Source organism: Calidris pugnax, unplaced genomic scaffold (genome assembly GCF_001431845.1).
Source record: "Calidris pugnax isolate Ruff unplaced genomic scaffold, ASM143184v1 scaffold273, whole genome shotgun sequence".
NCBI lineage: Eukaryota > Metazoa > Chordata > Aves > Charadriiformes > Scolopacidae > Calidris > Calidris pugnax.
In genome coordinates, this window is record NW_015094508.1 from 336,472 (window position 1) to 350,452 (window position 13,981).

A 13,981-nucleotide genomic window follows, 5' to 3' on the forward strand; every position below is an offset into this window, starting at 1 on the left:
AAACAATTCTTTGATCAAAAAGGCTTGAGAGCTTTTAAGTTTTCTATGCTCATGTAATGTCTTGTCCTAGTCTTCTGACTTTAATTACCTGTTCTTCATATTCAGTAAATATTTTAAATTTCTACAAAAGAATGCATTTCTGAGCTTAAGAAATTAAGGGTTTCAGCACATCAGTAAGTTTGATCAACTGTGTTATGCTTGCTAGATATTTCTATTTCTCAAAGGTTTCAAAGAACAGTCCTGGGTTATGTAGAGAGTTTGTACTTTCTCTTGCAGCCAGTCTGACAGAACCAATGGCTTTTACCAGAAAGGGATATATCTTTTTTTTTTTTGGTGGCATTGTTACTGGAAAAAAAATCCCCAAGGTATGAGAAATGCTTTTGTCCATCTCATTATAATTGAATTGGTTCAAGTGGGCACTTTGTATAAAGATAGATGCTTTTGTTACTTTTTTGGGTGGATGTTATTCTATCCACTGCTGTAACATCGATGACTAAGCTGGGGTTAAAAATACTTTTTTTTTTTTGTGGGTTGGTGGGGTGTCCCTGTGAATATAGAGCATTTGTGGTATAGGTGTCATGGTCTATAATTTGAGCTGTGTGCTAGCAGCTTAGAGGAGGGGAGAGTATTTCAACTGGCCCTGAGATTAAAGAGTCTAGAAAGGCTATTGAACAGTAGAATCATTGTAAGAGTGGAGAGAATGGAGAGACATTTTTATAGAAGTGCACATTCATATCACAGTTCAATACAATGGAAAGTGTTTAGTTTGCATTCAGAGTTACACATTGTCCATATAGGACTGCAGCTTTCTTTGTATGTATTTGAAGTATCAGTCAGATTTCAGCTACATATGGATATGTGGTCATGAATATATTTGTGTCTGTGAATATTACAAAGCTGTTGCTCTATCTCATTTGTGTTCTGAGCCCACACAGAATGTGCTTGAGAATAACTTGGAGCTCCAAATAACAGTGAGCATGGATTTGTGTGCTTCAGAACTGTCTGTGGTATTGGCGTGACTGTACTGTCATAGAAGTCAATGCTTTAATTGAAAACAGGAGATAATATCTCAGTTGATACTCTCCGCTTTTAGTATCTACACTTCACATTTGAAATGTAAGTCAAATATTGCTTTTCCCAGTTGGAAAGTTGCATTTTCCAAAGCAAAACTGACAGCAAAGTAGTGATATTTTTAGTCTCTAAATTACCGGGAACAACAATTCATAGTTGTCTTCCATTTCATAAGCCCAGAATGGATTAAAAGCAGCCCTGAGGAAAAGGACTTGGGGGTGCTGGTGGATGAGAAGCTCAACATGAACCGGCAATGTAAGCTGACAGCCCAGAAAGCCAACAGCATTCTGGGCTGCATCAAGAGAATTGTGGCCAGCAGGTCGAGGGAGGTGAGTCTGCCCCTCTGCTCTTTGGTGAGACCCCACCTGGAGTACTGCATCCAGCTCTGGAGTCAAAGGACACGGAACTGTTAGAACCGGCCCAGAAGAGGTCCATGAAGATGTTCAGAGAGCTGGAGCAACTCTCCTATGAAGACAGGCTGAGAGACTTGGGGGCTGTTCAGCCTGGAGAAGGCAGTGTTCTGAGAAGACCTTGTAACAGCTCTCCAGTGCCTGAAGGGGTCCTACAGGAGAGATGGGGAGGGACTCTTTATTAAGGAGTGTAGTCATAGGACGAGGGGTAATGCTTTAAAATTGAAAGAGGGGAGACTTAGATTAAATATGAGAGAAATTCTTTACTGTGAGGGTGGTGAGAAACTGGAACAGGTTGCCCAGAGAAGTTGAGGATGCCCCATCCCTGGAAGCGTTCCAAGGTGAGGCTGGATGGGGCTTTGAACAACTTGGTCTAGTGGGAGGTGTCCCTGCGTGTGGCAGGGGGGGCTTGGAATTCAATGATCTTTTAAGGTCCCTTCCAACCCAAAACATTCTATGATTCTGTTTGTGACAGTATCTTGAGCATTATCAGTGATTTTTAGTTTCAGATTCCAGTAGTGATCATATCAGCAAAACTACCTAAAAAAAGTGTTTTGGTTCTACAGCTATATGGATATAGTTGTAGATGACAGCAGAGGGATAGTAGCTTTTACAATTTTTGTTGCTGTATTAAGAACTCAAGAAGATGGTAGATACCAAAGTGCTCCAACTCCTCATAGCTTGGTAGAATTGCTGGCAGCTGTCGTCTTGGCACCTGCAATATCTATAAGCAGTTCTGCAGTGCTTTGAAAACTTTTGGACCACCAAACAAAATAAAACACCCCACCTTTGCCCAAACCAGCAAAAATATTCCCCAACTTTCATTTTCACCTTTAGCTTAATGATCCCTGTTTTGTCTGGTTTGGTGCTAGAATAACTTAATAGTCTACAAATTCTTACTTAACTCACTTGAAACTATTTCAAGCAGCAGAATCTAGATGTGCCCACTTTTTGCTGACATTCTTGGATAGTACTGGAAGTGAGGCTGGAAAGGCAACAGAAAACCTGAATGCTGGTTATTGCCAGTTCTAGATGACTTCCAGGAGCTAAGAAAGAAGATATAACTTTAAAATGAAGTGTACAGGTTGTACCAGTTCAGAGTATCAAATGCTTGATCACTGAGTCCTTAGCTAACTTGAGGAAAAAATGGAAATACTGGGATGGTGGGGAAGAACAAGAGGCAAGAGAGCTCTAGGGAGAAGGAACTATGACATAAGCAGCCTCTTGTGCTGACTGTGTATATAACCAGCATTACTGCTGAATCGCTTAGTTTTGTTTTTTCTTAGTTGATGGTTTTTTTTAACATGGGCTGCCATACTCTGTTGCATGCCACAGTAAAAAAAAGACTAAAGTAAAACAAAAACTTAAAAATAACTTTCCTGTTAGATTTTTGTCAGCAACTGTAGTGGAGTCCCTAGGGTTTATACAGAAAGGAGAAACAAAAGAAAAGACTTCTAGCACTTAATTTATGTAGATACCTGTTATAAATTGAATGGTTAGGAAAAAAACTTGGTAGTGTTGTTTATAATGACAAGTTACTTTTAAGACTTATCTTCTATGTTGAAGTAAAATGCAGAAAAAACATTGATCCTTGTAATGAAAATAGTAAATAATAAATTGAGAAATAAGATACTTGCATGTAAATATCTTGCATTAAGAATGGTTGTAGCTGCTGTTCCATGACTAGATGATCTGAAAGGTCCCTTCCAACCTAGACAATTCTATGATTCTATGAAATAGCAAGTGCTTTAGAAAGAGATTGCAGCCACAGATAGAGAGATGAAAGTATTGAAATCAATTCAGAAGGTTTTGGAATAACATTAGCTTTGCTTTTTCTTCACAGGCTGCATCTCAAAGTAAAGAATCAACAGAGGTTGATGCAAGCACATCTGAAGGTAAAAATAACCTTGATTATCAGTACTGCGATTACTGTCAATTAATAGGTTAGCAGGGTCTTTTACTGCTTTCAATCTTATCATATTCATCTGCAAAGTGTATAAAAACATGCCTTCTAAGGTGCAGAGGCTTAACTCATAAATCTTATAGATTACTTTAGATAAAATTGTTAGGAGTCTTGGTTAAGATATTATGCATGTGTTCAGAAAAAAAAAGGCACAGTGAAATGTTCTTTTACTTACACTCAGTTGTTTTAATGAAATATTAGGGGGGGGGAAATTACGCACAGATAGACCTTAGAATGCATTTGTTTACTTGCATTTATTTTGTTGGAACATTTTTTCTTTCCTAAGACCCAGATGCAGCTCCTGTTCCCATCTGGACACGAAGCAGTCATCTAAAACGTCCCAGGATAAGAAAAAATGGCAAGGAATCTCCACCTGAAACTTCCAAAGGAGTTGAGGAAAATGCTCCTTGTGTGTCAGAAAGCAGGTAGAGGAGCCCATATTTTACTGATTTCTTATTTTGTTGCATGGGCAGTTGCAAACTACATCAGTGTCTCGCAGTGTGTTACTGGGTATTTCTTCTCCTTTCTTCCTACTTTCTTGATTTTAAAATTTCTGAAAATAAAGCCCAATGTGAGAGAGAAAATTGAGACATCACCTGAAGAGTGATTGCAAAATGTCGTCTCTCTGAAACCTTAGCAGACAGTGGAAATAAGAAAACAGTGAAGGCTGAGGATGTTCTATGATAACGGAGTCTGTATGTAAAACCATCAGTATTCATGGAGCATAGTTTCTTGCAATAATGAAACTGGACATGTATTGACAATGCCATGTGTGATCTTTGGAGAATTGTCCCTTCCTGACCTCTTGTTATGGTGGCATATTGCAGTTAAATAAGGTCTGGTGGTTTAGTCTGAGAGACGGTTACTGCTTGACACTTAATAACAAAAGAGATAGGAGCTGCTGGTCTTCAAAGTCCAGTCTTTTGTTTAGACAAATTCTGATTTAGAACCATCATATCCAAACTTAGATCCCGGAGGAGGAAAAAAGTCATCTTCAGTTTAAAGGATGTTATCCTGTGTAATAATTGTCAAATGGGGATGTGAAGAATTGTGCCACTTGAGTCCATAACGATTCATCCAAACAGGCCCTGAAGTACTAATTTGTACTGGCTTCCTTCCAGAAAGCAGAACGGTGGCTATTTTAAATAAATTAATAAATGGTAAATGGCTCTTTCCTCCCCCATACTGTGAGTATATGTACACTTACGGACACACGCTCCCCACTCCTTCACCCTGTGTCTGTCTCTCTCCCTCTCTCATTCTCTTCCAAAAAACCCCCACTGCAAGCTGGAAAACCTTCTTTTGAAGAACTGAAGATAACCTGGTTATTTTTCTAGGAAATCCCTCAAACTTGTTTCATTAGGTTTCTTTAAATAAAACTAGTTTGGGGCTTTTTGGTTTGGGTTGTTTTGTGGGGAGTTTTTTCATGTAAAACTGAGGTCTTTAGCTAGATGCAGCCAAATTTTTATGTTTAAATTGCTCTGTGGAACTATGAAGATACAGCACTGCTGTCCTGCACTGTTAGTGTATGGCCCTAAGCTGGTTCAGAGCAGCCAAATGGCATGGTTTGATCCTGCCACAGGTTAAATTTTTTGCCCTGTTACTACTAATAATTGGCTAGTTGGTATGTGAAAAGACTAGCCTGTTATTGAGTGTCAGTATTTTGTGCCTTGCAAAATGAAGTCAACGAGGTGCCACTGCACCTTTGAACAAGATGTGTAACATGGTGTTTGTCAGCAGAGCTAAGGGGAATAGACCAGGGTGGCAACAGGGCAGGGTTCTCTCCTTTCATGCACATTAGCAAATGCAGCAGGGTCTTCTGTCAGGAACTTTCCCCTGTGGAGTGCCTTCATCTGAATAGTGGCATCTGGGATAAAACTCTCCAGTATTGCCTTTACTGTGAGATTGTGAAGCAGTCTCCTGCAAATCTATTGCATGTACTTTTTTCTTTGCTTGTGTGTAGTATTTCCACTTCATCTAAGTTTTATCATTTCAAAAATAAGAACTGAATGCTTGAGATGGTGTTAATGCCCACCAGGTGCATCAGAGCTTCATCTTTAGCTGCTGGCTAATTTAATCTCTAGCTGATTGAATCTTCAGCCATCATGATTTTATTTCCTAGAATTATTTTCCAGTCATGGTCTTTGTAATATATGTATATTCAATGATTATACGATTTATTTGCTTCTATAACTCCATAATCTTAAACTGTTCGTGTAGTGGTGGATGGGAGAAGTTGCTTTGTTATTCACCCCTTTGTGGCTTCCAAATATGTAATGGATTACTACTTTCTATATTTAACAAACAAATGTCTAACTTTTATTCCCATAAAATGGAAGTGAGATATCTGTATTTTATAGTTATCAAAGCAATTTTTCCTAGTTGATGTTTAGGTTTTTTCCCCTTATGAGTTAGCCATTTCTTAGATGTACTTAGTTTTCTGGATTCTTATTTCCTATGGCAAGCATGTGATACAGTACTTTATAATTGGTCGTGAAAGAATTTTCCTTTTGAGATCACCAAAATTATGTATTAATCTAAAGGATTAAAGGATATATCTTAATACCTGCTACAGGGTGGAACTTCCTGCCCACACATCTGAAAGCTCTGAAGACTTAATAGAAATACCTGAGGACAATATTGTTGAGAAGGATGGGGAAACGATTGTTGAAAATGAGGGCCAGTCTGCATCAGAAGCAGAGCTACATGTGTCACCCCCTGAGAAACAGAGTGAGAAGGAGGTGAGCTGGATGTGATAGCAATTATGTTTGGAATACAATTACAGTTTCTGTTAAATATGCTATGTTGATCCATGTAACTATCAATTCTTAGATATTTTTTTTTTGTACTGATGCTTCACTGAGAAGTATATCTGAGAAGCTAAGGCTAGTATAGAATTAGCTTCAGGGAATATTCCGTTATATTTATTTTGAACAATAGAGTTCACAGAATCTTCAGTAAGGTGAATTTCTAGCTTGTCTACTAACCTAATTCTCTTAATTGATTTCTTCTACTCGCATATTTTGGAGAACTGGAGTAAGGTCAAGCTCTGATCCAGTGTCTCCAGTTTTTTAAGAAAACTTCCTTTGAAGAAGTCAATAGCTGGTATGCTTCAGTGACTACTGTTGGCTCTTCTTACTTCTCCACTTAAAGCTTACTTGCTTTGATGTTTAAATCCAACTTTTATCTACAACTTGTTAACAGCTTGAATTCTGTGAGTACCCTTTGTGCCTAGTGATGCTCCCAGGGTTTTAGGCTCTTACTGATCAGTGAGAAAGTGGATCTTGCACTATGTGATCAAGGGATGACTGCAGCCTGTATGCTTGTGAGATGCATAAAAACTGCTTGGCTGGACTCCTAACAGTATGAGACACGGTCAGAAATTTAGTGCAGATGACAGTACCAAGCTAATATGCTGGTTAAGTTACCTACTCTGCACTAAGCTGTGTTTTATTAGTACACATTTCTGGGTGCCTGAGCTTCTCACATTAAGTGGCAAATTTACATCACAGATTCACCCACTAATGTTGAGGAACAATGGCTGGGCATAATCTTGACTTAGAAATGTGATTTTTAGGAAACTCCATCAGAACCTCTTAATGGTGAGGTAACAGAGGAAACTGGTAAGACCTCACTTACGGCTGAAGAGGAAACAGCAAATGAAGTTCTAAGTGGTGAATTGAAATTACAATCTGAGAGTCAAGGAGAAGAACCCTTAACACTGTTTGTTCCGTTAATCCTTGAGCCTCCGGCAAAACCTGCAGAAGACACTGTATCAGAGAAGGTGAGACAATTGAAATAAAATATGAACTCATCTTTTCTTCAGAATGTACATATCTTGCTTAACTTTTGTTAAGCAACAGATAGAAAGTAGCACCTACCATCCTACTAAGTTTTTGGGAGAAGCATTTATTAGGCCAGATGATGTAAATCCATAAACAGAATATACTGACATTTCAGGTCTATTATGCCGAAGCAGTGCGTGTAAATATATTCCTGTGATACCAAAAAGAAAGATACGTTGCTCCAGTTTCCCTTGGCAGTAATGAAACAACTATTTTTCACTGAAATATTAGTTGGATACGAGTGAAAAGCCGCATTCTTATTTTGTCTGGTAATTCTGCCCTGGTGAAGTGTACAAGCAATTAATTACTGGTAAGATACCCTTACAGAATACAGATTTTATTGTTTTTTGTTTATAGTGCAAAAGCAGATTGTTATATGCTAGCAAAGTGGTAATTGTATATATCTAAAATAAAAACTTTTCTTTTCCCTGTGGGATTAATTCCAGAATGTTTTTCCTGTACCTGAATAATCCTTTCAATAACTTGAATTTGAAAATAGGAGAGCAACTCTAGGTATCAAGTGCAGTTCACAAAATAGTCTTGTGCAAAAAAGACTGGTTTGACTGTACATGTAGTACTAAAAATTCCTGAATGCCATAATATTCTCCAAGGTTGTTAGCTTGGGGCAGTAGTTGTTCAGCCTCTTGTATCTTCAATTAAGTGTCCCTTTGGTTTTTTTGGTACCTTTTCCCTCCCCCTGCAGGTTATAAATGCAAATGATTCAGAAGAGCTGACCGAAGAAAGTACATTTGTAGAGGAGAGCACTGAAGAAGAGCAAGAATCTGAAAAGTCTGTAATTGAAAATGCACCACCTCCAGCATCAAAGGAAGAGCCCTCTGACAATGGCCTGCCCAACTCTGTGGTAAATGAAGCAGCAGAAGAATCTGTTTCTGAAAACGTATCCCCCAAAACGGCTTCCTCATTGGAAGATCAAAATGAGGAAGCAGGGCAAAACTCACAGGAGCCCCCCGTTGCCTTGAATCAGAGCTCTTTGATAGTGGTTGAATTTGAGGGTGTTTCTTTTCAGCAGCCTTTGGGACCGGAAGGACAGAAAAGCCAGTTGGAAGAGCACTCAGAAGAGTCTGTTGAGCAGATGGATCAGTACACACAGACAACTGCGGAGCGGGCTGCTGACAGCAGCTCTGAGGAAGCAGAAATTGAGGTACCCATCGTAGATCGGAGAAACTTGCGAAGAAAGGCCAAAGGCTACAAAGGCCCACCCAAGAAAAAAGGAAAGCCAGCTTAAAAATGAAATATTGATTGATAATTCATCTATTTATAAGAAAGTTATTATCTTGTGTAAAACACTGGGGTGTAACTTAACCATATAGGACACAGGACACATGCTTAAAATTTTGGGTTGGACTCCCTCTTGAGATTCACCTTTCCTCAAGCCTTCTTGAATTTTTAACCACTAGACATTGAGCTTCATCAGAGTATGAAAGTAAACAGCCAGTCTCCTCCTTTTATAAACCATACCTGCTGAATAAACACAGTTGTGCTAGCAAAGCCAACAGTTTGCATATTTGAGGTGGCAGTTGTGGAAGAAAAATGCAGCCTGAAATCCTGGCCTTATCAAGGTCCCCGAAATTCCCATAAGGCTTCCATGAGGCCAGATACCACTCTTAGCACTTTTTAACTACCCTTGTGTTCTCTACTGTAGAGAGAAGCAGAACAAGAAAAATCCTTGCTTGCTTCTTGTTCCCTCCCCATATATTTTTTCCCGGGTGAGATTAAAAGAATGTAAGATTCTGTAATTCTAGGTCTCAAAATACACAAGAAGGTGTAACTCAGTAGATCAAAACAACATGAGCAGCATCGGTCTTTTCATAAGAGTCGCTTGAAACAGATGAGTCAGTAGAAGCATGGTCAGCTCAGCGTCTCCGTAGTGCACTCTGCAATGAAGTTCTTCACGGGAGATCAAGAGATGCCTCTACAGTAAACTGTTTGTAGCTTCCAAAGCGAGCATCTCGATAAGCCTGTTTTGTCTTTTTTCCAGAGTGTATGAAGTGTACGCTCCAGTACCTATACAGAACTGTTTGAACTGCCTTGCTGACTACTTGCATGTGTTGAGTGGATACCTGATTACTTGTTCTGTTCCAGAAAATAGATATGACAACTTTGGATGTCATTTTGGTCTGAATGGAAGTGGTGCTTTGTGTGTTCCAAATCCTTGGCTGGTTCTGTGGGGTAACTATTAAAACATTGTGGCTGCCAGGTGTGTGACTCATTTGAGTGCTGGCATTTCAGGTGGTTGTGACATTCATTAGTGTGAATATTAGTGGGTGTTTCAGCAAATGCTTGTTTGCCAAACTTTTATGCCTTTAGGAGTTAGCAGGGGATTGCTTGCAAATACTTCTGATTCCCACTTTTTCTAACTTGGGTGCAGTTCCTGGGATGATAACTTCCCAGTTTGTAGCTTTTCTTAAAATGCAGCAACCAACCTTTGTTGTATGCAAACAGAAAACCAGGCTTTTTATGCATGTTTCCCTTCAGTGGTTCTCCTGGAAAATCATATTTTATTTGTCACATGTACATTAAGTTACTCCTCAGTTTGTGTTTTTCTTTCAATAAATGAAGCTACTCTCATAATGGGTTGAAAACTCAGGAATAAGAAAGAACAATGGTTCTAAGACAAGGAAATCACAGCACTGTTTGTCCTGTTACATGCTTTTTTTCAAGATGAGTGAACTAGTCTCCCATGGTGTCTCAAAACTGCTGTTCAGGATTTCCAAGTACAAGGTTCACTTGAATAGCTGCAATGATGTCTGAACTCTTATTCGTCTGTGAAGCTGATGTGAGAATCTGGTTTTCGATATTATGCTTATACACTTTAACTGTGCTTTCTAAGATATTTTAACTGTGTAAGATAACATTTGTACTATCTCTTTCAGCTGATGAAGTACTATGCTCTGTTTTAATCTGTTAAGAGCAGCTTATAGAGAAAAGAAGAAAAAAAGAAAAGCAGTTGTTAAGAATTGTGTAACACCTAAACTTTAGATTCACAGTGCACAGGATTACTGAGTTAAATGTAGGAGTTTTGAGCTATTGCACATAGGTATGAGTTCCTATCAATATACATATAGGTACTCCTTATGAACCCTATGGCTGGTAAATGTACAAGGTCTTTCATAATTCTTGTAAACATATTCAAGTGAACCCTTAGCATTTCTAAAACTAATCAAGTATTTTCTATAAAGCACATGAGACAAAACTTTTATCTACTGTATGGCTTCATTTTTACTACTAAGATTCATTGTGAGAAAAGAAAAGAGTGGCTAGAAAACGCATCAGTTGCACTGCTAAGAATTTGGGAACTGAGGGCTGGTGGCATAAAAAGTGGTTGTTTTCAGTATATTCTGATTAATCTTGCATTTTTAGGGCAGGCTTTAATTAAGATTAATCTGCTGAATACTTCAATTGATACAAATTTATCCACTTTCAAAAAGTCAACGACTATTTTGCTTATGAAAAGTGAGTCCCAGTTATTTCAATTACTTCTGGGGGATTTTTTGATACATATGTTTATTGCTTGTATTCCCTGTGAGGTCAGAAAACAGTGTTTGTGTGAAGGTAATGTCACTCATCTGGCTTTCACTTTTCATGGTTAAGTTGGAACCGATTGCAATTACTATCTTTCCTTTTAAGAGGCTTGCATATTAAATGCATAAATATTACAAGAAGATTATCAGATTATGTCAGTCTTGGTTTCTATTGAGAACAACCAGATTTCTGATCTTATTTCCGTGAATCAATTGTAAATACTGAACTTAAATTCACATCGCAAAGTATACTCTTGAGTAGATACCTCTGTAAATCTGAAGTACCTGAGATAGTAGCAATGGCCAGACTGAAGTACAGAATGTGGGCAGTTGGGGTGCATTCAGCAGTTCGGTTAACTAGTACAGTCCTGAGAACTGGATATTGTTTTAACTGTGATTGCAGCAGTACTTTGAAATAAAGGGCACAGTTTATTTCTGCAACAACTTCTTTGGCATGAGTCATCTTGCAGTAAATGCAGAGTAGCAAAATCAAAATACTGACTTTAAGTAATAGTTTTTATTGCTGTACTGATGTCCCATTGGAACAGTAGTTTAATGGTCTATACCTTCTGTTATATTAATGCAAGGGAACATATCTGACAGCTGTATTGACTGAAGTGTTTTACCTTGGGGAAAATCAGTGTTTTCTAGGCTTGGACAATTTTTTTTTTGGTCTGTTAACTGTCTGTCTTATTACCATCAAACTCTTAAAGAATTTTTAAGATCTTATTGCACCAGCAACCAATGATTAAAACCTCAACTTCATACAAGTTTGTACCAAATGCTATTACAACATGCTGTGGAACATGTGTACAGTGAAAGCAAGCAGTATTATTTTTGAGCTTTATTTAGTCTAGGAATAGAGTTTCAAGAATATTAATTTGTGGCTTCAGCTTTGCACTTAAATGGTAAATGGTTTTGTATTTGAATCCAACATTTGTTCAAATGTTTCTCTTGTACTGCTTGTTAACTTTTAACAGGATTTGCTTTGCATCTCCCACAATTCTCTTTTGGTCTGCTTTCATTTCATGCAAAATTCTTGTTTGCTGTTCTCATGTTTTATAGTCCTTTACACAAAAATGTATACATCTTACTTCAAAAGTGTTGTCAACTGACTTGAAATAATGTCTGACCTTGGTTTGTTGCTTTTTTTAATACCATTTCATTTGTAGATACCAGTAATCAAATTGATCATTTACAGTGTCATCACCACTACTAAGTTAAACATAGCAACAAATAGGTATAAGTTTCAGCTTCTCCGCTTTAAGTGGCCATTCTAAAAAAAAAAAAAATTTCCAAGAGGATATACTTCTAAATTTATTTTCACAAATGTGTTAGATGTTTTTTAAACCAGTGATACCCTGTTTATAAATCTTATGAAGGATGTGTTGCTGTTCTAGAATATTGTACTGCAGTCTTGCTACAGTGTTAGTTTTTCCTTTTGTAGTGCTGTCTTCACTGCTTTTGAAATGTTTGAAGTAGCAATTAAACTTATATTTTGTGATTAGGTTTTTCTTTTTCTTGGTTTTCAGTCTTTGAGTTCTTTCTGCTATACAGGAGGCATGTTTTAAAGTGATCCTAGATCTAGCATCATCCTACAATCGGTCTGCTACCAAGGAGCTTTAAAAGCTGAAAGATGATTAATTAAGAAATTAAAGTTTGCTACAGACAAGCCAACTAGAAATGCAGTAATGCACTCCCTACAGTGTGGTATATTAAAATGTCTGAAGTAGAACAATTTTGTTACTCGGCCAAGCAGTCATGTATTTATAGTGCAAAACATATTAATGTTCTTGAGACAGCAGCTGTAGAAAATAACAGTATTCTGTCCATGTTATTTGTTAATGTGCACTAAAGGGTAAAGCAACAAGAACTTAAGTGGACGCTTATCTGTTTTGACAAAATGCCCTCCCTCCAAGCAAATGACATACTGGCTTGTGCCCCTCTCTTTGTTTCAAATCACTTGTCACTACACAAAGAAGTAAAAATCATAGTAACATATTAAATCTGGACTAGGGCAATGTGTTAAACTGACAAAATAATCTGTAAAAGGAGAAGACTTTGGTACAGTTTAAGTACTGCTTCTTAGTGTAGATAGTGTAAGAGAAGTTAGAAAGCTGGTACAAAAGCAGCTAGCTTGACTTCCTGATTATAGAGTTCCAGATCTGAAACATTATCTGATCATGAAGATGATTAAAGGCTTGGACCAGCTGTCATACAAGAGGATGAGAGCTGCAATTGTTCAGCCTGGAGAAGAGAAAGCTTAGGAGGATCTAGTGGAGGGGTACAAAGGAAACAGCAAGACTCTCCTCAGTGGTGCCCAGTGACACAAGAGGTGGTGTGCACAAACTGGAATATAGGAAATTCTATTTAAACATAAAACATTTTAAACTGTAAGAGTTGTCAAACACTGGATGAGGTGGTGGAGTCTCCATCCTTAGAGATAATCAAAACCTGATTGGATGTGGCCCTTCAGCACTTACTGTAGTTGACTGTGCTTTAAGCATTGTCTCAAAAGCTCCCTTGCAATCTTAAATCCCTGTGACTCTCTAACCTGCTACTCAACCTGCTTATTGCATGTGTAACAACCTCTAGCCTTAAACTTTTGCTAATGCAAAAAACCCCAACATAAATCTATTCACATTCTGGCTTTTGAGAGTTTTGTTGATAGTTTCCTCCTTACGATGTTAAGGGGACAGAATGCCCTCTTAAACTGGAGAAAGCTTGTAAGCATTTGACTTGAGATTCATGTTAAAAGCTCCTTGGCTTGAAGTGAAGTACCATTTAGGAATATAAGATAGTGAGTATGCTTATTTGTAGTGATAAATTGTGCTGTTTACCACCAAATTCTTGACTGGAAGATTGCTGATGCAGTTACATAGAGCATCACTGAAAGCTTCCCATTTAGAAGCAGCTTTTGTTTCTTGTATTTTGAAGATACAAGATAAATACAGATTGATCATTGGATGTTTATGATGTTTACTTTTTCTTGAGTGTTTCTTAAAAATCACCAAAGTAGCTATAAGTAGTTGCAGTATCAGGGTTGTGACGCTGTCTTCAAAATCCACATCTTCAACCCCCTAGAACTTCATAAATTTAAACTTCCAAAACTGTTCTCTTGCCTGTAACTACTACAGTGGAACACTCTCC

At 37.9% G+C, this 13,981-nt stretch overlaps 2 protein-coding genes across 2 annotated transcripts in view; one reads left to right on the forward strand and one right to left on the reverse strand.

The window, feature by feature from the left end:
- The window catches only part of LOC106901819 (ribosome biogenesis protein NSA2 homolog), a 6,355-nt gene extending 5,569 nt beyond the window's left edge, over positions 1-786 (reverse strand). Inside the window, exon 1 of the mRNA XM_014964832.1 lies at positions 783-786. Coding sequence (XP_014820318.1) covers positions 783-786 — 4 coding nt within the window. The remainder of the gene's footprint in view (positions 1-782) is intronic.
- A 191-nt stretch (positions 787-977) lies between these two features.
- On the forward strand, positions 978-12,569 carry LOC106901820 (soluble lamin-associated protein of 75 kDa-like). The gene is made up of 6 exons (XM_014964833.1): positions 978-1,007; positions 3,325-3,376; positions 3,731-3,869; positions 6,020-6,185; positions 7,022-7,228; positions 7,993-12,569. The coding sequence occupies exons 1-6, from the start codon at positions 978-980 to the stop codon at positions 8,533-8,535; spliced, it is 1,137 nt and encodes a 378-aa protein (XP_014820319.1). The 3' UTR covers positions 8,536-12,569.
- The last annotated feature ends 1,412 nt before the right edge of the window (positions 12,570-13,981 follow it).